The sequence below is a fragment of the Chelonia mydas genome, chromosome 11, assembly GCF_015237465.2.
Source record: "Chelonia mydas isolate rCheMyd1 chromosome 11, rCheMyd1.pri.v2, whole genome shotgun sequence".
NCBI lineage: Eukaryota > Metazoa > Chordata > Testudines > Cheloniidae > Chelonia > Chelonia mydas.
The window spans coordinates 55,723,495-55,748,215 of record NC_051251.2 but is presented as its reverse complement, the minus strand read 5'-3'; the positions used below and the strand labels follow the sequence as shown (position 1 = coordinate 55,748,215).

Genomic DNA, 24,721 nt, shown 5'->3' with positions numbered 1-24,721 from the left:
TGTCTTCACAGCACACTCAAGACCCAAAGTTCAATTCCTTGCAGAGTAGCATACTCTGTTACTACGAGACTCTTGGGTTCATCACTAAAAGGGATAGCTGCCATTCAATAAGGACTAAGCAGCTACTCTTTTCCTCAGAAACCCAATTCCAGATACAGAAAGCTGAATCTAAAGCTTTCTGTATCTGGAACTACAAGCTTTAGAAACATTTAGACACATTCAGTGAAAAACCTCCTATAAAAGCAAATCATATAAGGTATGCTCTTGACCCTATCCAACAGGTGATTCTAATCTCTGGTGTCCCCAGGAAAAGCTAGGACCCAGGAGAGTTTCTCTTATCTCCAGGTGATGTTGACAGAACATGTAGATTACTTTGAAGCCTGATTTGCTAAAGACATTTGTATCAAGTTACTAATAAGGGGCCTATAATAAGAAGAGAATTCCCAGGGATAAATATGAATAAATGAGGCTATAAGAAAGGCTTTTCTTTGGTTTGTTGCAGAGAAACCAGCACCAATTTGAAATGGGGCCTAGAACTGGGGCCTAGCTACATCCCGGTCACGAGTACTGCCAAAATACTGAGTGATAATCATGTGAGCTAGTGTATCTGGGAATAGATACTTCTGCTTCTTCTGTGAACTATAGGAAGAGAGCATCAGATACACACCATCAGAAATGTTTAAAGTTGCATAATGACTACTATTATCTGAAGAGACTCCACATGATGCTTCAGATCTGTCATCCTCCAGTAAGTACAGCACAAGTACCTAAATGCATTGCTTATAAAAAGGGCCATGTGTACTTCAGGGCAAGCTGAACCTGAATGTTACTGCAAGACCTTCTGCCTTTCTCCAGCACAGCAAACTGGAAGTTCTATTGCAATATCAACTATTTTTAAAAACAGAGGATTTTATTTAATAATTAAAATGAAAGTGAGTAATAAAAAATCTCTGTACCAGTGGTCTGGGGAGATCTGGCCAGTCACACACAGTGATAACTTTACTTGTCTCCAGCTACTAAGAAACATTAAAAGAAGCTGAAAATATATAAAAAAGGAATGCCAGGAAAGTAATTGTTATAGTTTCTACAGAGAGACTCAATCATCAATTGATGCTGTTCTGTGTGATTGTGAATGGGAAGGAAGGTGGTCCACACCAGAAGTCAGAGAAGCCGCTCACGTACATTTAAGTGTACTACTTTCTTTGATATTCACTTTTATGATTAAGTTTTCAGCGTGACCTATGCTGACAAAGAGTATCCACATTGTATTTGTAGTTGGAGGTTTTGACAACTACGGCTTTAGGGTCTCAAGAACAGTGAGAAAAAGCACTTAGCTTTTTGGCACTCCCATGAGGCATTTATGGTTTTGTGAACTTAGGAGGGAATTCATCTTCTCTTTCCCTCCCATTTTATGGAGCAAGGTGTGCTGGGGGGGAGGGGAGAGGAAATCCATTTTCATCGTGGACGGAGTGATTTGCATGATCTCACCAACTGCTCCCATTCCAGCTGCTCACATCCTTTCTGTTCCCTAAAGACTTAACACCACTGCGGCCTGCATATTGCATCAAGCATCCTTCTGGCCAAGACATGATCAGGACACCTTTTAAGTCTTTCAGAACTGCTGCTCATTTGGCTTGAGAAGTTATTAAATGACATAAGGGACATAACCCACATTCTCAAACAGGATTAGGCTGCTTTGCAGAAGCTCACACCCTACTTCATCAGGACAATAAGATGCCTCATGTCTGCACTCTATTTCTTTAATTAGTCCATAACAAGATATCTGCTACAACTTGTTCACTAGGTAGCAGACATTAAGTCACCAGTTCCATTTTGGATGCAATAAAGTCATTCTTCATGACCACAAGAAGCAGAAGATTGTCGGCGAAGGGTAAAACCTACTTCCACAGCATGGAACTCAGGTCTCTGTTAGTAACTTCAACTAACGCATTTTTGTATCTTGCATGAAGGACATTCTGTCTTAGGTTTGTAGATCGAGGCATGCTCAGCAGCCTTCTTTCAGATGTGCATATTCCATTCCTGGTTTTCATAGATTCATACCCAGATCACCATCCAGGCTTTTCCCCAAAAATCTTATACCTCACTCTTCCTTCTAACCTTCTTTTGTGCTTACCTCCTGAAGTCTATGGTTCATTATGTGTTTTGTTGTCCTCAGCTCCTCTGCTGCAATGGCTACATCTGTCTAAAAAGGACAAATAATAAATAATAATTTATGCCTCACAACTGCAGCAAAACTTTGAAGAGTATTTCAAAACCAGGCTGGCCAGTAACCCATGCATGTTTTACATTTCATGCCATGCTGAGACCTGGGTTTGATTCCTAGTTCTAGTCTGGTGCTCTAAAGAGACAAAACACCTTGCACTGCTTTTCAGCAACCACTTAAGACAATTAAGAAGATGGGATAACAGATTCCAGACCAGTCCTCTTCAGCTGAAAGGATGGTGGCCTAGCTGTGGGACCCAAAGAGTATACAGAAAAATGGAGGTGTGCTTAGCAATCCATGAGTTGGAGGTGGAGAATCCCAATTCTTGAGGGGTTATAAATACAGGGTGGTTTGTTTGGTTTTTTTTTTCCCCCAAGTCACTCTCAGTTTATCACTATTTATTGCTGGATACAGAGAGTCCCATTCACAAAGATGAGATTGACTTTTACTCCAACAAAAACAGCACAACCCACACAATGCCATTTCTAATCACACACACCTAACCTCCGAGCACCTCAAAGCAGAGTCTCATTTTCAAAGTTGGCAGCCTTTAAAGACCAGTGCCTTAGTATTGGAATCAGTATAGACACTCTTCAAGGACTACAACTCTCAGCACCAGTGTTCCCTTTAATTTTTCCCACCCATATGCAGAATGAATTTTGTTATTGAACCAATATGGCGGTGATGTGTGACACATCATCTTCATATTGATGCACGTAACAAAAATTCATGTGGTTCGGGTGGGGCCGAGGGTTTGGAGTGTGGCAGGGGGCTCAGGGGTGGGGCAGAGGGTTGAGGTGGGGGGGAGCAAGGGTTCTTGCTGGGGGTGCAGGCTCTGAGGTGGGGCTAGGGATGAGGGGTTTAGGGTGCAGGCTGCCCCAGGATTGCGGTGGGAGAGAGGACGCCCCCAGCTCTCTTTCTCGCTGCGGCAGCTTGGGGCTGGGGAAGAGGCGCCTCTTCCTGGCTGCAGCAGCTCTGGCAAGGCTCTGCCGGGCTGAGGGTGGGGCTTCTCTCCCCCAGCTGCAGTAAGTCCAGGGCAGGTCCATGCTGGGGCCCAAGGGGAGGGGCACCTCCAGAGGTGAAAGTGGGCCAGTACAGCTTACCGGTAAGAAGCGGTCACTGGGATGGGCCTGTACACAGCCGACGTTAAAGCGCTGCCACCGCAGCAGTGCTTTAACATCACTTCCTCTTTTGCCCCCCGGTCTGCCAAGAGGGGGGAGGCCAAAGGGGCAGCTGCCCCGGCGCCTAACAATTTAAAAGGGCCCAGGGCTCCCAGCCGCCACTACTACCACCGCAGCAGCTGGAGCCCTGGGTCCTTTAAATTGCTGCCGAAGTGCCGGGCGGTGCAGGCTGGGCAGTGCTGAAGACTGACCCACCCCTTCACCCAAGGCCCCGCCCCTTCCGGGGGCCCAGAGCGAGGCTTCCATACCGGTAAGATTTTTAAGTTACTTTCACCCCTGGGTGCCTCTCCCCACCGCTGCAGGTCCATGCTGGGACTGGCAGGGAAGGGTGACTGAGCCTCTCCCCACACCAGCAGGTCCGTGCTGGGGGAGAGACATCTCCCCCCGCCATGGCCCTGAGCCCCTGCACGAGGCTCAATCAGCAGCTTCGTGGCCGTGCAGCTTAGAAGGAACTCAGCTCAGCACACCACCATGCACACTCACAGCCAGTTCCTGTACCTTAGTTGCTGTGGCAATTTCCAAAGCAGCACTTAATCTTTGAACTTCTTCCTGTGCCTTTTCTACATCCTCTTTTGCCTCACTTAGCTGTTGGCGCAACTTCATTGCCTCTAGCTGCACAACCTTCAGTTCCTGCAAGTGTTCCTCCTGCATTGCATTCATACGCTGTTCCAGATGCGCTGCCAGACAGCAAGAGAGGATCAAAAATGGTCATTATAAAGAAATGCAGAAAAAATTGCATCTGAAGGGCTGAAAGAGAATGAGAACATCTGCTACCAACACAAAAACCAGCTTTCTACTGTCTGTACCTGCATGCTTGGGATTCAGCTCCTTTTCAGTCTGCAGCCGGAAGAGGTTTAGCTTCAAGGTCTGCACAACACTCTCCAGCCGGCACATTCGATTCACGAGCGATTCACAGTTCTTCCACAGCATGTCACTTTCACCTGCAAACGCTACCCTGGCCCGAACCGGGCTAACGGGCTGGGGGCTCCCAGGTGTCTCTAAGGGCTTTGAATGGAAGAGATCAAGGCTGAAAGAAGAGAACATGTGGCACCATTTATATCATTCTTTTTGGTAATCTTGTTTCATGCCGCTGGAATGTTTCTTGCTATGCCTGATGGCTGCAGCATGTGCCTCTGCTAGCAATTTCTGCTCCCCAGAGACGCCGAGATACCAGCTCACTCGGAAACAAAAGTGGAACAAGCAGAGACTACCAACAAATACGGCGCATTCCCCAGGAAAAGACGGACCCGGACAATCCGTCCCAACCGTACCTCTGTCCGTTCACACCCAGCATCTCTAGGTCTCTCGCCAGCGCGCTGGTCTGCTCCTCAACGACGCTCATCCTCTGGCGGAGCACGGCGAAGGCTTCGGGCGCTGTGGCCCTGACGCTCACGGGGGCGATGGGCGGCCTGGCCATCGCTGCCCCGCGTCCAGCGGCTACCTGGGGGCGAAGTGGCCGGGTCGCAGGGTGAATGAAGAGCTCGACCAGCCGGGCGCCCGGCTTCGGCCACTCCCAGGCCTATTGGCTGCCACCCCGCCGCCCCCAGGCCCAGCCCTTCCCCCCGCGGGAGCTGCCGGGCCCCACGGGCGATGGGGGCTGTGCTCTAGCTCCCCCCGGGCCAGCCTTACCCCGCTCGCTGACACTTCGCGGCCCCGTTTCCATGGAGCTCCTCCCCCGCTTCAAACCGACCCGCGGCTTTAGCGGACCCCATTCTGCGCACGCGCCGCGACCCTAACTCCCGATGCGCTCTGGGATTTGTAGTCCTTCGCGCTCCACCCAGACACGGAGCTAAACAGTGTCGGCGTGCCGGGGAGGCACCTGGGATTTTTTTGCCGGAGGCGCGTGCGCAATGAACCTCACCAGGGTGGTGCGGGTCATGCCGGGATATGTAGTTTCGGTCTCTCTCTATTCCAGCATAGAGCAACGTGGGCCAGCCTGGTCTAGTGGTGAGAGTTGAGGGTTGGCAGTGCACTATGGGTTCTCGTTCCGTATGGCCTTCAAGGTGACCTGATGCTTTAGTTTCCAGGTATTGTGAGTAATCCGATTGTCACAAAATTTGAGTTTTTTTTGTTTTAAACTCCAGCTCTTAGAGTGATAAGAGTACACAAGTTTCAGAGTAACAGCCGGGTTAGTCTGTATTCGCAAAAAGAAAAGGAGTACTTGTGGCACCTTATAGACTAACCAATTTATTTGAGCATAAGCTTTCGTGAGCTACAGCTCACTTCATCGGATGTGCATCCGGTGCATCCGATGAAGTGAGCTGTAGCTCACGAAAGCTTATGCTCAAATAAATTGGTTAGTCTCTAAGGTGCCACAAGTACTCCTTTTCTTTTTAAGAGTACACAAGAATTTCAGCTTTCATTTTTTTAAGTCTGTTTCTAGCCCTTTTGGGTGTAGAGGGAAAAAAAAACCTTGAAAATGTGGTTCCTAAAGGTTCAAAACCCAGAAGGGAAATAAAAAGAAAACAAAACATATCATGGATTTTTCCCCCCAATATCTCATGGGGTTTGGGGAGGGCCAAACCTCACAGTTTTTGAATGCTGAGATCAGCAAAATTGGTATCATCTTTTTTGTCCCACCTCATAATTTGTCTCAGTTGCCCTCCTCATTCTGAGGGATGTCACTCATTTAGTCCCAAAGTTATCTGTCTTTCACAACAAAAAGGGGGGAGACACCTTATAATGCTTATGAATGTGAATATGATGTAATTGGAATATGCCTTATGCAAAAGGTCTCTTGTAAGGTATCATTACAAAGGTTATAACCTACTGAATATATTCACCTATTTGTATGAATGTTTCATTCTTGTATCTGAAACTAAAATATGAAGTTTCAGAGTAACAGCCGTGTTAGTCTGTATTCGCAAAAAGAAAAGGAGGACTTGTGGCACCTTAGAGACTAACCAATTTATTTGAGCATGAGCTTTCGTGAGCTACAGCTCACTTCATCGGATGTGCATCCGGTGCATCCTTTTCTTTTTGCGAATACAGACTAACACGGCTGTTACTCTGAAACTTCATATTTTAGTTTCAGATACAAGAATGAAACATTCATACAAATAGGTGAATATATTCAGTAGGTTATAACCTTTGTAATGATACCTTACAAGAGACCTTTTGCATAAGGCATATTCCAATTACATCATATTCACATTCATAAGCATTATAAGGTGTCTCCCCCCTTTTTGTTGTGAAAGACAGATAACTTTGGGACTAAATGAGTGACATCCCTCAGAATGAGGAGGGCAACTGAGACAAATTATGAGGTGGGACAAAAAAGATGATACCAATTTTGCTGATCTCAGCATTCAAAAACTGTGAGGTTTGGCCCTCCCCAAACCCCATGAGATATTGGGGGGAAAAATCCATGATATGTTTTGTTTTCTTTTTATTTCCCTTCTGGGTTTTGAACCTTTAGGAACCACATTTTCAAGGTTTTTTTTCCCTCTACACCCAAAAGGGCTAGAAACAGACTTAAAAAAATGAAAGCTGAAATTCTTGTGTACTCTTAAAAAGAAAAGGAGTACTTGTGGCACCTTAGAGACTAACCAATTTATTTGAGCATAAGCTTTCGTGAGCTACAGCTCACTTCATCGGATGCATACTGTGGAAATCGCAGAAGACATTATATACGCAGACACCATGAAACAATACCTCCTCCCACCCCACTCTCCTGCTGGTAATAGCTTATCTAAAGTGATCATCAAGTTGGGCCATTTCCAGCACAAATCCAGGTTTTCTCACCCTCCGCCCTCCCACAAACAAACTCACTCTCTTGCTGGTAATAGCCCATCCAAAATGACCACTGTCTTCACAATGCATATGATAATCAAGGTGGGCCATTTCCTGCAGAAATCCAGGTTCTCTCACCCCCTCACCCCCCTCCAAAAACCACACACACAAACTCACTCTCCTGCTGGTAATAGCCTATCCAAAGTGACCACTCTCCTTACAACCTGCATGAAAATCAAAGTGGGCCATTTCCAGCACAAATCCAGGTTTTCTCACTCCCCCACCCCCATACTCACACAAACTCACTCCCCTGCTGATAATAGCTCATCCGAAGTGACCACTCCCCCTACAATGTGCATGATAATCAAGGTGGGTCATTTCCAGCACAAATCCAGGTTTTCTCACCCCCCCCCCCGCCCACAAACTCACTCTCCTGCTGGCAATAGCTCATCCAAACTGACCACTCTCCCCACACTGTGCATGGCAATCAAGGTGGGCCACTTCCAGCATAAATCCAAGTTTAACCAGAACGTCGGGGGGGAGGAAAAAAACAAGGGGAAATAGGCTACCTTGCATAATGACTTAGCCACTCCCAGTCTCTATTTAAGCCTAAATTAATAGTATCCAATTTGCAAATGAATTCCAATTCAGCAGTTTCTCGCTGGACTCTGGATTTGAAGTTTTTTTGTTGTAAGATAGCGACCTTCATGTCTCTGATTGTGTGACCAGAGAGATTGAAGTGTTCTCCGACTGGTTTATGAATGTTATAATTCTTGACATCTGATTTGTGTCCATTTATTCTTTTATGTAGAGACTGTCCAGTTTGACCAATGTACATGGCAGAGGGGCATTGCTGGCACATGATGGCATATATCACATTGGTGGATGTGCAGGTGAACGAGCCTCTGATAGTGTGGCTGATGTTATTAGGCCCTGTGATGGTGTCTCCAACACCACTTTCTACAAGCCATTACCCTATGATCCCACTGAGAGTTACCAAAAGCAACTACAGCATTTGCTCAAGAAACTTCCTGAAAAAGCACAAGATCAAATCCGCACAGACACACCCCTGGAACCCCGACCTGGGATATTCTATCTACTACCCAAGATCCATAAACCTGGAAATCCTGGGCGCCCCATCATCTCAGGCATTGGCACCCTGACAGCAGGATTGTCTGGCTATGTAGACTCCCTCCTCAGGCCCTACGCTACCAACACTCCCAGCTACCTTCGAGATACCACTGACTTCCTGAGGAAACTACAATCCATCGGTGATCTTCCTGATAACACCATCCTGGCCACAATGGAGGTAGAAGCCTTCTACACCAACATTCTACACAAAGATGGACTACAAGCCGTCAAGAACACTATCCCCGATAATGTCACGGCTAACCTGGTGGCTGAACTTTGTGACATTGTCCTTACCCATAACTATTTTACATTTGGGGACAATGTATACCTTCAGATCAGCGCCACTGCTATGGGTACCCGCATGGCCCCACAGTATGCCAACATTTTTATGGCTGATTTAGAACAACGCTTCCTCAGCTCTCGTCCCCTAACGTCCCTACTCTACTTGCGCTATATTGATGACATCTTCATCATCTGGACCCATGGAAAAGAAGCCCTTGAGGAATTCCACCATGATTTCAACAATTTCCATCCCACCATCAACCTCAGCCTGGTCCAGTCCACACAAGAGATCCACTTCCTGGACACTACAGTGCTAATAAACAATGGTCACATAAACACCACCCTATACCGGAAACCTACTGACCGCTATTCCTACCTACATGCCTCCAGCTTTCACCCGGACCACACCACACGATCCATCGTCTACAGCCAAGCTCTGCGATACAACCGCATTTGCTCCAATCCCTCAGACAGAGACAAACACCTACAAGATCTCTATCAAGCATTCTTACAACTACAATACCCACCTGCGGAAGTGAAGAAACAGATTGATAGAGCCAGAAGAGTTCCCAGAAGTCACCTACTACAGGACAGGCCTAACAAAGAAAATAACAGAACGCCACTAGCTGTCACCTTCAGCCCCCAACTAAAACCCCTCCAACGCATTATTAAGGATCTACAACCTATCCTGAAGGATGACCCAACACTCTCACAAATCTTGGGAGACAGGCCAGTCCTTGCCTACAGACAGCCCCCCAACCTGAAGCGAATACTCACCAACAACCACATACCACACAACAGAACCACTAACCCAGGAACCTATCCTTGCAACAAAGCCCGTTGCCAACTGTGCCCACATATCTATTCAGGGGACACCATCACAGGGCCTAATAACATCAGCCACACTATCAGAGGCTCGTTCACCTGCACATCCACCAATGTGATATATGCCATCATGTGCCAGCAATGCCCCTCTGCCATGTACATTGGTCAAACTGGACAGTCTCTACGTAAAAGAATAAATGGACACAAATCAGATGTCAAGAATTATAACATTCATAAACCAGTCGGAGAACACTTCAATCTCTCTGTTCACGCAATCAGAGACATGAAGGTCGCTATCTTACAACAAAAAAACTTCAAATCCAGAGTCCAGCGAGAAACTGCTGAATTGGAATTCATTTGCAAATTGGATACTATTAATTTAGGCTTAAATAGAGACTGGGAGTGGCTAAGTCATTATGCAAGGTAGCCTATTTCCCCTTGTTTTTTTCCTCCCCCCCAACGTTCTGGTTAAACTTGGATTTATGCTGGAAGTGGCCCACCTTGATTGCCATGCACAGTGTGGGGAGAGTGGTCAGTTTGGATGAGCTATTGCCAGCAGGAGAGTGAGTTTGTGTGTGGGGGGGGGGGGGTGAGAAAACCTGGATTTGTGCTGGAAATGACCCACCTTGATTATCATGCACATTGTAGGGGGAGTGGTCACTTCGGATGAGCTATTACCAGCAGGAGAGTGAGTTTGTGTGAGTATGGGGGTGGGGGAGTGAGAAAACCTGGATTTGTGCTGGAAATGGCCCACTTTGATTTTCATGCAGGTTGTAAGGAGAGTGGTCACTTTGGATAGGCTATTACCAGCAGGAGAGTGAGTTTGTGTGTGTGGTTTTTGGAGGGGGGTGAGGGGGTGAGAGAACCTGGATTTCTGCAGGAAATGGCCCACCTTGATTATCATATGCATTGTGAAGACAGTGGTCATTTTGGATGGGCTATTACCAGCAAGAGAGTGAGTTTGTTTGTGGGAGGGCGGAGGGTGAGAAAACCTGGATTTGTGCTGGAAATGGCCCAACTTGATGATCACTTTAGATAAGCTATTACCAGCAGGAGAGTGGGGTGGGAGGAGGTATTGTTTCATGGTGTCTGTGTATATAATGTCTTCTGCAGTTTCCACAGTATGCATCCGATGAAGTGAGCTGTAGCTCACGAAAGCTCATGCTCAAATAAATTGGTTAGTCTCTAAGGTGCCACAAGTCCTCCTTTTCTTTTTGTAAAATATGAAGTAGAACTCTGAGGTCCTATTGTAATTATGCAAAGGTTAATGGTGATTTAGAATCTTGATGGCTCCCATTGACTACAGTTGGTTGTAAATGGTTTATTAACCTGCAAGCCTTCCTGTGTACCTGTGGGCCAGCCCATGGGTAGTGAAGAATGAGATCTTACAGTGGCATGTGACCATGTCACATGATACTGGAATCCATGTTAAATCTGGTACTTTTCCATTTAGAAGGAGGGGTGGGGACCCAGAGAGACAAAAGATTCCCGCCTTGTGCCAAAGCTATAAAAGGAGGTGGAACAGGACAAAGGGCTGCCAGTCATGAGAAAGCCCCTGTTTTTCATCTAAGATGTCTGCTGAAACTAACAAGGACTGTACCAGGGGAAAGGATTGGGCCCAGACTAGGAAGGAATCTAGTCTGTGAAAGAAGCTTACTGGAACATCTCTGAGGGTGACATGTTATCTGTAATCAGTTTCTTAATATATTAGGCTTAGACTTGTGTGTTTTTGCTAACCCCTGCATAAAATATGGTCTATGAACACACCCTATCAATGTAGAAGCTGGTTGAAGTAAGAACTAATTATTTCCAGATTTTTACTGATGATATCTCATACAGTTTCTATTAAGCTATTCAGAAGACTACACTACAAGAAATAGTTTGGTGTTTTGTATAAATGTTTAGTATAACCATTTAGGTCAATTTATATGCAGATTTATGTATCTCCTTCAGGTCCCCGGCAAATTATTATCATGGGCCATGACAGTCCAAGTTTGGGCACTATGAGACACCTGGTCTTCAACGTCCTTATTTGTAAAATAGATGCAATCTTAGCTCCTACAAAAAGGTGTTATGAATTTTGAGATCTTTGGATTACATGCATTTATAGAAGCATAAAGTGCTATTATTTTATTAATTGAATCTTATCTCTAGAAGGCAGCAGAGAGCAGAAAAAACAGCAATAGTCCTAATGAGATGGCTATGCATCTTATAATATCTTGCATAACTGCAAATGGTGGTTATACACTAATATTGAAAAGAATAATAAAAAAAATTAAATACTACAGAAATCATAAGTACAGAAATAAGAGTTGCAAATAGAGTACTTAAAAATCACATTCACTGTTTTGAATGTGGAATCTAAACCTGTGGATGGTTCCTGATAAATTTTTAATGGTAATTATTGGAGAGACTAATTCTGCAAATGACTTGCTACTTTTCTGTCATAATACAAAAGAAAGCTTAAGTAGGATAATTAGTAATCGTTCTAGTGTTTCTGTTAATGATTTCAATTTAAGATTTCAAAAATGATATGATATTTGTAACAAATTGGCTAATAAGTTCAACTGTAACTTACAGCGGATACCATAAAATATTTTTGGGCATGGGGAAATAGTTTTTACTTTGTGTAATGACCCATCCACTCCCAGTCTTTATTCAAGCCTAATTTAATGGTGTCCAGTTTGCAAATTAATTCTAATTCTGCAGTCGGAGAACACTTCAACCTCCCTGGTCATTCAGTTTCAGACCTAAAAGTAGCAATTCTCCAACAAAAAAGCTTCAAAAAAAAAAACCCTTCAAAAACAGACTCCAATGAGAAACTGCAGAATTGGAATTAATTTGCAAACTGGACACCATTAAATTAGGCTTGAACAAAGACTGGGAGTGGATGGGTCATTACACAAAGTAAAAACTATTTCCCCATGCTAATTTCCCCCCCACACACTGTTACTCACACCTTCTTGTCAACTGTTTGAAATGGGCCATCCTGATTATCACTACAAAAGATTTTTTTTTCCTGCTGATAATAGCCCACCTTAATTAATTGGTCTCGTTACAGTTGGTATAGCAACATCCATTTTTTCATGTTCTTTGTTTATATGTATATCTTCCTACTGTATTTTCCACTGCATGCATCCGATGAAGTGGGTTTGAGCCCATGAAAGCTTATGCCCAAATAAATTTGTTAGTCTCTAAGGTGCCACAAGTACTCCTCTTTTTTTTTTTTTTATTGATTTTATAATTTTGTTATCTTTACCACTACCTTCCACTGTGATTGTGCTCTTACCCTTCGGAAGCAATATGAAAAGAAACCAGATAGATGAATCTTAACATGAAAATTTATTAGAAGGCTTTTGCTAGTTTAATGCTTCTGGGCTAGATTCACAAAGGGATTTAGGCATTTTGACGCAGGCATTTGACAACACCTAACTTTTAGGTGCCTAAAAAAATCACAGGAACAACACTACAGTTCACAAAGTCTGTGTGAGTTGCCTAGGATCCTTACACATTGAATGGGAAGAGATAGGTGCCTGAGAATGAGATCAACAAAAGCCAGCACCCTAGGTAAGAAGCCACCTAAGCTAACCAAAGGGTGATGCTGAAAACAGGGGTATGTCCTAATCTCTCCTCTGCTCATGGAGATAGGTGCCTCCTTGCAGCCTGGAGTTAAGTGCCTGTCTGTCCTAATGATTCATGTCTGGGAACCATGACAGGAGGCAGATGGCTCATTCTTGTGAGAATGAGCTAGGCAGGGATGGAACTACCCACAAAACAGCCGGAGGAGGAGGAGAAGGTAGTAGCAGTGCCACCCACTTTGTAAGTTTTAGTTCTGTGGTTAGAGCACTCATCTGGGATATGGGTGACTGAGGATCTAGTCTCCCCTGCTCTACTGACTCTTTAGTTATTTATTCAAAATGGAACAGCTTTAAGAGGAGAGCCTTTATGAGGGAGCCCCACATCAGAATATCCCATAGCTCAGTGATTAGGGCACTCTCTTGAGGGATGGGAGACCCATGTTTAAATCCTTTCTCTTCCTCTGGCAGAGGGAGGAATTGAACCCAGGTCTCCCACAGCCCATGTGACTGCTTTAACCACTGAAAGCCTGAGCTAAAAGTTATAAGGTGGGCACCCCACCTTCTCTTCCTCCCTCCCTGATTTTTTGAATGGGACCCAATCTGGTACACAACCTTGAAGTACACTTAGGGGTTTCTTTAACTCTCTACTCTTCGGGCAATTTTTGTGTATGTCTGTATTGTTACACACATACTTGCTGACAGATATTTTGAAATAAATTACCAAAATAATTGAAACTGGCATGATTATATAGTGTTATTTTGACAAATAAAATTTGCAGAATTTTAAAAAGTGTGCAGAATTTTTAATTTTTTTTTTTTTTGGTGCAAAATTCCCCTTATACAGAAGAACAGCATATACCTGAGGTGTACATATAAAAAGAGCAACTGATATGTAGATCCTTTCATAAGTTGCTGTATGGGGACAATATTTGACAAAAGATATCTCAGCCTGAAGGCACAGTATTAATTTTGTAATAAACAGATCAAACAGATTTCCAATTTAGTTTGCATTAAAAGAAACGATTGAGCTGAACGTGTTGTTCATATTATTGATCTTCCTTTCAAAAACTGCTGTGCCAGAGTTACATCACATCAAAACTGCAGGAGTAAAAAGCATAAATCATCCTGTCTGTGGTGTTATCTATGTTAAACTTCTCAAAAGAAGAATCTGATCAAAGCACTTAACTGTGAGGACTGAGATGAAGCAGTCTGATATACTTTGCAGCCTCAGATATCCTTGCACAATAGAGTTTCTCTTCAGACTTTAAAAGAGCCTGAAACTGTGATTATTTATTTAAAATTGCTCTTCTGCACAGACGATGCAGGAGACAACGCCCTGTGATGTGTGGAAGCATAGTAGTCAATTTTGTGTTAGGCCAGAGTTTTGTATTAGGCTAACCTTTTTGGTAATAACGCAAGATTTGTAGAAGCGGGGCTTGTGCTAGGCGCTGGGAAAATTGTCTGAGATGTTTTTTGATCTTGCTTTGATTAAAATTGGAATGTAGACTGTAGCAGAATTGATTGAGAAAAATAAGATAGTAGGTAGGAATATGTATAAACAAACTGCAGCTGTGATCATTATTGTTTGTCGCAAAAAGGTTTAAAGGCTTGCCTCAGTTGTTTATCTTTGGAGTCCTACCTGGAGTAAGGGAGATCCCTGCTCGTGTGTGTAGTTCCCCTCATTGCAATTGCTTGAGAATAAACTGTCTCTGATCTGTTACAACCACGCTGAGAACGAAGACTCTGTGTTCTTTGACAATGATAAAGGGTTGTTTTCTTTAACTTGTGTTCTCAACATCAGTCTCCACTTGTGTGCAAAGCCTATACAGTATCTACCTGTGCATCTGATAATCATAAGAGTCGCATGCACATGGAAGTGCACAAAAAATTGTAAGTAGAGGCATATTATAAACCAGGCTTTAAAAGTAATGATAGATTGAGATCTGACTTTTCTAGGGAGACATTTTCATGCCTCTTCCCCTTCTTCCTCCCTCTCTGCTAAACATCTTGTCTCTTCACTTTGAACATTCTGTTTTTCTTGCATTCTCAGGCAAAGGTGCATATGGTTCACTCTACATTCACAACAGATCACAAATTGTAAGGAAGCTATTGTAAAAGCTGGAGACGAAAATGCTGGTTAATTTCCCTGGTAGGGCAACTTTGTTCTCAACAGTTTTCTTCTCTTTTAGTGGTTTGTCCAGTCCAGTTTTAAGTGCCTCAAACAATGGGGCTTCTACTATTTCCCTTGGGAGACTATTTCACAGCCCAATAGATCCCATTGTCCAGAAGTGTTGCTTACGCTTCCTTTTATTGTAATCACATTGCTCTTAGTTATACCATCCCTTACTATTCTAAACAATTCCTCTCCCTTCTTGTTTACAATTTTTAGTGTAGTGGGGCAGTTACCCCGCTCCTGAAAAACAAGGAGAAAAGATAGGCTGATTGGGAAGGCAGCCATAAGCTCGGGCCATGCCCAATTAGGAGATAGCTGGCCCTATAAAAGATTTGTGAGCCAGGAGCTGGGTCAGTCTCTCTCTAGCTTTGGAAAGAGATGGACCTAGCTGCTTGAAGGAGCAAAGGGTACCATGGACAGAGCTGGGGCTGAGCAGCTCAGGCCTGGTGACCTCCCAGGCTGCAGCCTGACAGGAAGGCCTAGAGAGGTACTGGACTGCAGGGAAAGGCAGCGGGTCCAACCCCCCACTTGCCAATGATGAGTGGCCATTACGCTTCAGTCTGCCCCAGTGAACAGGGGCTAGATGATGACTGGCAGTAGCCACTGAGGTGAGGTTGGCTTAGAGGGTTGGGGGTTCCCCTGGAAGGGGAGACCCAGACAGTGGGGGGTCCTGTTGGGCCAGAACCCCAAGGTAAGGAGCACTGGGGTCCAGGAGGGATATGGGGGGGCCTGAGGCAGGTGAGCCACTGGCCAGCAGAGGGTGCTCTGAATTGGAAGTGAGCTAATTGCCAGGGCAACCAGCAGGAGATGCTGCACCAGTGAGTCTCGCTTTGCTACATTTATTTAATTGTAGGTAGTTATATCCTGCCCTTCTCATTATTTAGCAAAGCTTTACATATATATTCCTCTTAATCTTTCCTGCATATATAAAATCGTGTTTTCTCTTAATATTTTTGTTGCTCTTCTCTAAATTCACTCCAATTGGTCTACTCTTTTCTATTATTTAAATGCCTAGAGCTGAACTCTGTATTCAAGGTGGAGTCTTGCCAGCACTCTAGAACTATTGTCTTTAGGGTTCTCTTCCTCTCAGCCCACCCAATTATTTGCGTGTTTAACCCCCTTTTGATAAACAATCTTTGTTATAAAGTCACTCAGTTCTAACGGCAAGTGGCATTCTGCTCACTTGGGAGGTAGGAAAGAATGATGTGGGGTTTTTTTGGTTGTTTTTTTTTTTTAAGCTGGTAGATGGAAATAAAATCTGACAAACTGAATCAGTTTGTCCATCTAGTCTCACATGCTGCAATGGCTAATAACTGATACTTTAGGAGAGAGTGATGCATGTTGTCAGTTATGAAATATTATAAAATCACTTTCCTAGCTTGTCTCTTTGACCATGTCACCCCCTCTTTCCATCCTCCTACTGGCTTCTCCCTTCTCTATTACATCAAACATAAGCTGCTTGTCTTCACTTTCAAGGCCCTGCACAGCCTAGGTCAGTGGTTTTTCAAACTGCTGGTCATGACACCGTACTGGGTTGCAGAATGTAAGGCACTGGGTCATGGTGGCTCTGGTCAGCACCACTGATTGGGCCGTTAAAAGTCCCGTTGGTGGTGCTGCCTGGCTAAGGCAGCCTAGTTCCTTCCTGTTCTGACACCACGCTGCACCCTGGAAGTGATCAGCAGCAGGCCCAGCTTCTAGGTGGGGCATGGGGCTCTGCGTGCTGCCCCCACCTCGAGCACTCACCACATTGAGTGCTTAATTAGGCCAAGTGAGCCCAATCAGACAATTAAATTGTGTGGAGGGAGCTACTTTGGAGAAGCTCACTTCTGAGGGAAGAAGAGAGGCCTTTACAAAGCCCAGAAGCTCCCAGCAGATAGGGGCTTTAGGGAAGTCTACTGTAGTCACTTCCTGGAGGAAGGGATGTCTGTTTGGAGGTTACAGAGGTAAGTAGCCCACAGCTACTTCTTGAGGAGGGAGCTGGGAGGCTGGCAAACACAGAGGGTGTGAGGAGAAGCCAGCCACACAGGAAAGCTCAGGGAAAGTAGCTGGAAGGTCTAGAAGGGGAGTAGACCTTCTCTGCTGATTAGAGGTCTGAGCTGGAACCTGGAGTAGGTGTGCCTGGGTTCCCCTATTGGCCATGGAGGAAATGACACCAGCAGGGCAGTGAACTGAAAGACTGCTTGTGTCACTGCAGGAGTGGCTCAGTTATGGCAGCAGGCATGAGGGCTGCCTGCCACTGTGGGTGAAAAGAGACTTTGAAAGAATACCCCAGAAGGGTAAACCATATGGTGACCAGGCTGGAGGGACAGTAGCAGCAACTCCTGGAGTGAGAGAGGGGCTGCAGACAGAGAGCAGTGGAGAAATGGGGTGCAACCACAGGAAGGGGTGTCAGATTGCAGAGCTAATCCCCACAGTGGCCAGGAGGAGGTGCCATCTAGTGGTGCGTAGAGTGCCCTGTGACGCTAAGATTAGTTGTAATCAGTGATGAGCTGCCAAAATCTGAAGAACTGGTTCCTTCGCTCCGGGTCTTCAGCGGCACGTCCTTCCCTTGCTCCAGGTCTTCGGCGTCACTGAAGGACCTGCCCCGAATTGCCGCCGAATACCCGGAGCAAGGGAAGAACCCGCCGCAGAAGTGCCGCCAAAGACCCGGAGTGCCGCCAGGTGAGTAAAAATTAAAAAGGGATTCAAAGCCAGGGGAGCCTCCCCAGCCAGGAGTTCAGGCGGGCCGGACAGGACGGTCCTGTGGGCCGGATGTGGCCCGTGGGCCGGAGTTTGCCCACTCCTTTAACAACCGGTTCTAAATCGGCTTCAAAATTTAACAACTGGTTCGCGCGAACCGGGGCAAACTGGCTCCAGCTCACCACTGGTTGTAATCTAATGTAATTATGTCTTTTATCCATTATTTTACTGGAAGATAGGTTGTAACATCATAATATAATCTCTCAGATAACCAATTCTGATGTTGGCAGTGAGGAGTATGTGTAACCCACACACCTCCTGGGCGTGGTTTCTGTCCCATCTAGTGGCACCAAGGCCACTTAGATAAAATTAGTCTGCTCTACGGCCTTAGCTAAGAGCCAGTTGGCTTTTAGCTCATACGGTAGATGGTCATGCACCAAGCTCCAGAGATCCCTAGGGTCTGTTGGCATTACATAAGCAGTAGGAGCAGACAAACTCAACAACATCGTATCTTGTCTGCAGGCAAGTATCTCTAATGGCGGCGGGGAATACAGAAAATATTTGTCGAAATGGAATATTCTTCAAAGCTTTAATTATGACAGCAGCAAGTAGGTCTTTAAGTTAGTCAGACTTCTCCCTATTTTCTGGGGGGCACACTGAGACCACCTAATAGCGTCTCTTCTCCTTCGTGTTGCATTCTCTCAAATCTCTTCCCTCCGCCCCCCACCCCCCGGCAGCACTATGGAGCCCAATCAAAAAATGTAGAACCACCCCCTTCCTACAACCCTGAACTTTGAGTTTGTCAAAGTATATACATCCAGATGTGCTTATCTTTACAGTAGACCTATATAAAAACCCCAGATCTGAGCCATCGCAGACACTGAGGTGTTTGAAATCTGGATCTGAATGTTGCAGTATGGGCTTACCTTTTACTTTTTAGGCACATAAGAAATCTCCAGTTTAAATTTGCCATAATGTGGCTTTGCTTTCTTCCCCCCCACCCTTGTTTTTTTGTTTTAATATGAAACTTAAATGTTTGAAACTAAACATTCTGTATAGGTCATGTATGACGTTCTTCCTTTCAAGGATAATAGTATTCCTTGTGTTAGTTATTTGGGGGAAATGTGTGTCAGGCTCTTCCCTGCTGCTTTGCAGACACACCCAGTGAGGCTCTTCCCAGACCTCACTCTTAAAAAAATTCTCTTATAGTGCAAAGTAATAGTTGTTACATCCAAGTAAACACAGGAAGTGTGTGTGTGTTTGGGGGGGGGGGGCGGTGGCTGTTATACAGGAGAGCATGTAACTGTGGAGTTACACAACGGAAGACCGACTTGCTTAGCTGAAGTATGCTCTTCAGGACACCCAAACTAATCCACTAAACTGTCTTGTACAATCTAACGTTTTTTAAAATCCATTCCTATAAGCACATATTAATTGACCATGTTTTCAACAGTGTCATAAGGTTGCTTTGGTGAGTATATTTGATTTAGCAAAATGCTGAGATCAAGGAATTTCCCAGTGAACAGCCAACAATTTCTGTCTGAAATATGGTAACTTTATAAGAAAATGAGGTAATTTAATTAGCACTTTGTTTATAGCAGACTAATAAATTCAGTCACTTCAGGAAGAAATCCAATTTTTAAAAAACTACTTAAGTGGTGTATTGATTTCTAATAACCCTTTGTCTAGATCTTGGAAGCCAATTAGGCTACAGGGCACCTGACCAAGAGCACACTCAATATCTAAGAAATGTGCCTTAATCAAACAGCTGGCTTCTGTCTGACCAGTCTACAAAGTATGGGACCTATCCTGATCCCATTGGAGTAAATTGAGAATCTCTCCCCTTGATTTCAGTGACAGTAGGTTTCAGTTCTATGAATTACTTCTATTCATGATAATCAGATTTCTTCTGCAGGTAGTTCACTTTTTTTAACCTCTGTGTAGAATACTGAGGGAGTTAGAAAGGCAAACTATTTTCCGTTATTAATGGTATACCAGTGTCCCTCCACAGATTTAATTCGGGTTACTCCTGCTTTACATTGATATCAGAATTGGTGCCTCTATTGTTATTTCTGAGACAATAACATAACTTGGTACCTTTTAGTATAATATAATCCTTATTCTAATCTGGATATATTGTACTACCTTACTTCTACATCATTTAAACAAACTATCTGTCTCATTTTACTGTCACAGTAAAAGGGAATAGCTTTTGGAATTCAACCACTCAACCAGATCTCTTTGGAATTTTATTGTTAAATGGCACATCTACACTATTGCGGCTAAGAAGGTTAGCTCTAAGCTCCTTTACTACTAAATTGACCATGGGCCAGCTTCTTTAATTAGCATAGCTCCAATGCCTTCATTGATATACATGGCTGACTTAACCTGGCTTACAGTCTGACCCCACTACCTTCATTAGGGGTTTGCCATTCAGTGCCCAATGGTGACAGTACAAACTCTTCACCCTTTTACTTTTCAGAGGCAAATGCCTCCTTTGTGGAGTGGGAGGTGTGACATGCACCCCATATTTTTCACAGTGATATTATTATGATATGGTTATAGCATAATTATGCATTTTATTCCAGATAAGTCATGTGAGGGGTCACTGGGAAGTTATGATTTACTGAATATTATCCTATTTGTATGCATGTATCATTTTTCATCTGAAGTTATGAATATTGACTGTATAGCTGTATTTCAAATGTAGTTACACCTGGGTAATGCCTACTAGGCAAGATGCTTTCAGTCAGATGGTTGGGAAGGGCCTATTCAGTGCAATGAACCATTAGAAAGAACAATAGGCCTTAAGTGAAGCTTATCTCCCACCTGGTGAGCCTTCCTGAGAACGCTCCAAACAGCCTATAAGTAATGGCTGCTATGACTCTACAAGGACATGTGATTAGATCACATGTCTCTGGATGCCATCTTGGGATGTCAGTATTTTTCCACAAAGTGGTTTGGGAGCCAAGGGCAAAAGCTATATTACGCCTGGGGGTATGCTATACTAGTGTGTGCATGCATAATTAATAAGTCATGCATATTTTAATATTTTTTGTGCAGAAAAAAGCTGATCCACCTTTTGCCCACCAGAGGGCACTGTGGTGACAGACCACAGCAGCAGTTCCAGGCCAGTGGCTGAAGAGAGCCTGCCTTCTTCACAGTGCCTGTCAGGCCAGGTCAGGAGACAGACTGTTGGGGAGTCAGATGGGCTCATAAGGGCTAGTGGGGGAGGACAGACTGGGGCAGGGGCTGAATGGGAGTGGAGGCACAGGGCCACGGGGGAGGGAGCTGCAGGGCCACATTACGGTGTGGGAGGGGATACAGGAATACATAGGGATAGGGGAGTGGCTGGGTGGGGGCACAGACACATGGGGAGGGGATACAGGGCCACGGGAAGGGGTTCAGGGCCAGATGGGGAGAGTGGGGGTGGAGGGACACCTATGGACAGGGGGTGCAAGAACACATGGGGGTGCAGGAACACATGGGGACAGGGGCAGATGTGCCTGACTGAATGGGAGAGGCAAGGGGTCAGCCAGGGTCTGCATGGGGGAAGCTCCCTAACAGTCCCTCCTCACTCCCCCACAAAAAACCCTGTTCCATACTTTTCACACCCATACTCAAAACAGCCCTCAAGTTCACACCGAGGCGCCTTCCCAGCAATCTACTTCCCTTTCCCTCAGCTCCTCTGTTACCCCAGACTCCCCCAAGCCTTTGCACTGTTTCTGAGGCGTGCAGGAAATACAGTTCTGTATTGTAGTTTAAATGAATTATTACTCAGAGTTCTATATTAATATGCCTAGTAAGGAATCTATTTGTCAAACATTTCCTGAATCTTTTTTTGTTGTTTGTATTGATTTGACCAGGGCAGGATGGTACTGCTCTGGGTTCCCAGGCTGGGAAGCTGGTGGTTGGAGAGCCTGCGTGTAACTGCAGCTGGGTGTGTCCCTACCTGTATGAATGCTGGTGAAAGTGCAGGCTGGAGGGCTTTGCAGATTGTCACATCAGTGAGGCTGGTGGGTCAGGGGGCTCAGTGGTGTCCCAGTTCCCCTGGGGAACCACTCATAGGAGGAATTCATTAATTATCCAAGACAAATTAAAGTGCTGCCATACATTACCAGAGATAAAGGCATTGGAATATTTGGGACTAATATTCTGGATATGTTTAAACCTGTATAAAGTTATATTACAAGCCCCTGGAAAACATTCAGTCTAACATGATAGACTTGAATAACCACCATTTTAGTTAGTGTCGCATTCCTTTTTTTTTTTTCCTTTCCCCTCTTGTATTGTAAACTCCTCAGGAGAGGGGCTGTGCCTTCTTTTATATTAGGAAAGCACCTGGCATAGGTGGGTGCTACCAACAATAATTAAATAATATTGGAATGATCAGTATATCCAGATTATAAAACAGCAATCTTCCCAAATCGTGCGCATTTGCACACGCATATGAGGGTCGTTCAGTTACTGTCTGGCTTGACCTATTTAATGATATGCTAAGGCCCAATAGATTTAAAAGAATCAGTAGTTTGATCTGTGATGTTTCCTTGTCAGAAACCATTTTTCATCAGTACAGAACTTACGAGGACATGTGGTTGAAGTGAGTCAGTTACCTAAGATTTGGAAAATGGAGAAGAATGAAAACTGAGTGGTAATCCAGTACCTCAGTAAGAAAGGCTTGCCCCAAAGGAAATCCATGAGGACATGGTGGCAATCCTGGGGGATGATGGACCTCTATATGCCAGAGTGTGTGGCTGCTGAATTAAGCGAGGGAGAATCAGCAGTGCACTTGAGCGAAGGTGGGGATGCCTCAGAGGCTACCATACCAGCACAAGTTGATCCAGTTCACAAGATGGTGATGAATGACAGAAGATCAACAGTCAGTCTCACAGCTGAGATAGCGGGCATCAGCATTAGGTCAGTGCATGCCATCCTAGATGAAGACTTGGGCATGAGAAAGGTGTTAGTAAGACGGGTGCCCAGAGTGTTGACTGCTGATCAAAAATGTGTGACTTGACCTCTCCTGAGAACTTTTGGAACTTTTTGCTTTTGCAGGAGAGTGCATCACCCCAGACATCCCAGGTTGCAGTGACCACAGCTACTGAATGTGGCTCAACTGCTTCCCCATGCAGCCTATTCACCAGATTTGGCTCCCTGACACTCCTATGTGCCTCAAGATGAAGGAAGATCTTTGTGAGAAGAGTTGAAGGGTTTCTGGACATGCTGGACTCCTACAAGCCAGGCATAGCCAAGCTGCAGCTGTGCTGGATCAAATGCATTGATGTCAAGGGGGATATACTAAAAAATGAACAATTGAACATGGACTGTTTTGGTCTTTTTCTCTGTCAGGCTAGATTTGTGAATGCCCCTTGTACAAGCAAACCTTTCAGTTTACAATGATGGTTAGTTCTGCTAGGCCTTATAATGCCCTGAGAATGAAATCAGGTTATAACTAACTAATCAGCACGACCGCAGCCAGTTATATCCTTCATTTGGATCTCAGTAGCATTCAAAAAGGTGTGAAATAATTGTATAACTTTTGAGAACATTATAAAAAATTAGATTGACAGCCATTCTTGATCTTTACATACATCTACCTTCTCCCCCATCCCCCACTGGATATGCAAGTTGGCTGGGGAGTTGGTTACTGATCCTTACATGAAAAGTATTATGTAAATACACTAGTATTAACTAATATGGTTGTCAACCTATTCCATACTGGGATTCCCCTTCCCTTTAGTAGTATGGAAGGGCTTACCTGGTTGAGAAGCCCTAGTCTAATAAAATATGAAATAATACTGTCAAATGTGATAAATATCTCAAACTTTCATTGTTACATGAGCATTAATGCATCGAATAATATTTTCTACCCTCATATTTAAAAGGTAAAAGCTGTAAATCCTATGTTTTTGCTTTTTTTTTTTTAAAGGGGGGTGATAATGTGTAAATAAGCTCCTATCATGTAAGATTCACTTAATCAGAGATGCTGAGCTTTAATTTATCAGGCTGCTTTTGTTTAGGTGCCTAAGTATGATTTTAGCATAGAGTGGCTTGCATTTGGAAGTGCTGACCTCAAGTTTTAATGTTATCTGAATCACTTCCACAAAATAAACTACATGATACTTATCTGCCTTGAAAAAATGAATTAATGCTGCCAAAATTTTAACCCATGGTTCTAGGGAGCGTGAGCATTTCACAAACATAAACCAAATACTTACGTCACTAAGGACCCAGTTATATTCCGCTATCTAAACATTTTGGATCTACAAAAAAGCTTGGAAACTTCCCAACAAAGTCTCTAATCTTGTGAGATTTCCACCACTGCTTGGCTCCTGTCATGCCAGAATTGTTCAAATAATAGCTTTCTATTTCTTGATGTTTCTGCTTTTCAGTATTGATGCAGGAAATAAAGGGGTGAATGAGCACAGGCACAAAAACTAATGTAGTGTATGACAGAATGTTAAGAGTCTTTAAACCTCAAAGTTCAGCTGGAGGTTTGAGTGATGGTTTGAGTTCGTTCTTAGTTAAGCTAAACTCGTTTGTCAATCCCTACAAGTCTCCATTTTGTGTTATATTGATTTTATGTTGGAGGGAAAGAAATGACATCACATCTGTGCTGTTTTTAGTTTGGTACTGTAATATTTTTTCATACAGAAAGAACAAACAGATTCTTTCAGAATGATCTTCACTTCAGAATAAGTGAACAATAAAACTAGTCTCCATGAGAGAGCGTGCAGTGTGTGTCCCTCTTACAACCTGCACCAAACTGAACATACAATAGTTGCTAATCTGTCTGACTAGACAGAGCCCCAGACTTTTAAAGATGTGATTTTCTAAAAAGTGTATTGAACTTTTTCTTTGGAATACAGAAACTTCCCCACCTAGATGAGATAAAAGTATATTATTAGGATTACCT

At 44.2% G+C, this 24,721-nt stretch overlaps 1 protein-coding gene and 1 long non-coding RNA gene across 10 annotated transcripts in view; one reads left to right on the top strand and one right to left on the bottom strand.

Moving 5' to 3' along the window:
• CCDC150 (coiled-coil domain containing 150) overlaps positions 1-4,822 on the bottom strand; it is a 44,552-nt gene extending 39,730 nt beyond the window's left edge. For 5 of the 7 annotated variants that reach the window (XM_037913021.2, XM_037913023.2, XM_037913022.2 and 2 more), the window contains exons 1-4: positions 4,677-4,822; positions 4,212-4,432; positions 3,904-4,082; positions 2,135-2,203 (exon numbers count right to left, since the gene is read on the bottom strand). In XM_037913021.2, coding sequence (XP_037768949.1) covers positions 2,135-2,203; positions 3,904-4,082; positions 4,212-4,432; positions 4,677-4,822 — 615 coding nt within the window. Of the gene's footprint in view, positions 1-2,134; positions 2,204-3,327; positions 3,481-3,903; positions 4,083-4,211; positions 4,433-4,676 lie in introns of those variants that run through there. The other 2 variants (XM_037913024.2, XM_037913027.2) reach the window with 2 other exon arrangements.
• On the top strand, positions 429-24,360 carry LOC114022400. 3 transcript variants are annotated; one of them, XR_006284856.1, is made up of 3 exons: positions 429-748; positions 20,869-20,984; positions 22,861-24,360. It is a non-coding gene; the product is annotated as an uncharacterized LOC114022400 (long non-coding RNA). The 3 variants fall into 3 exon arrangements; XR_006284855.1 differs by lacking the exon at positions 429-748 and adding an exon at positions 3,436-3,655; XR_003566516.3 differs by lacking the exon at positions 429-748 and adding an exon at positions 4,846-5,432.
• The last annotated feature ends 361 nt before the right edge of the window (positions 24,361-24,721 follow it).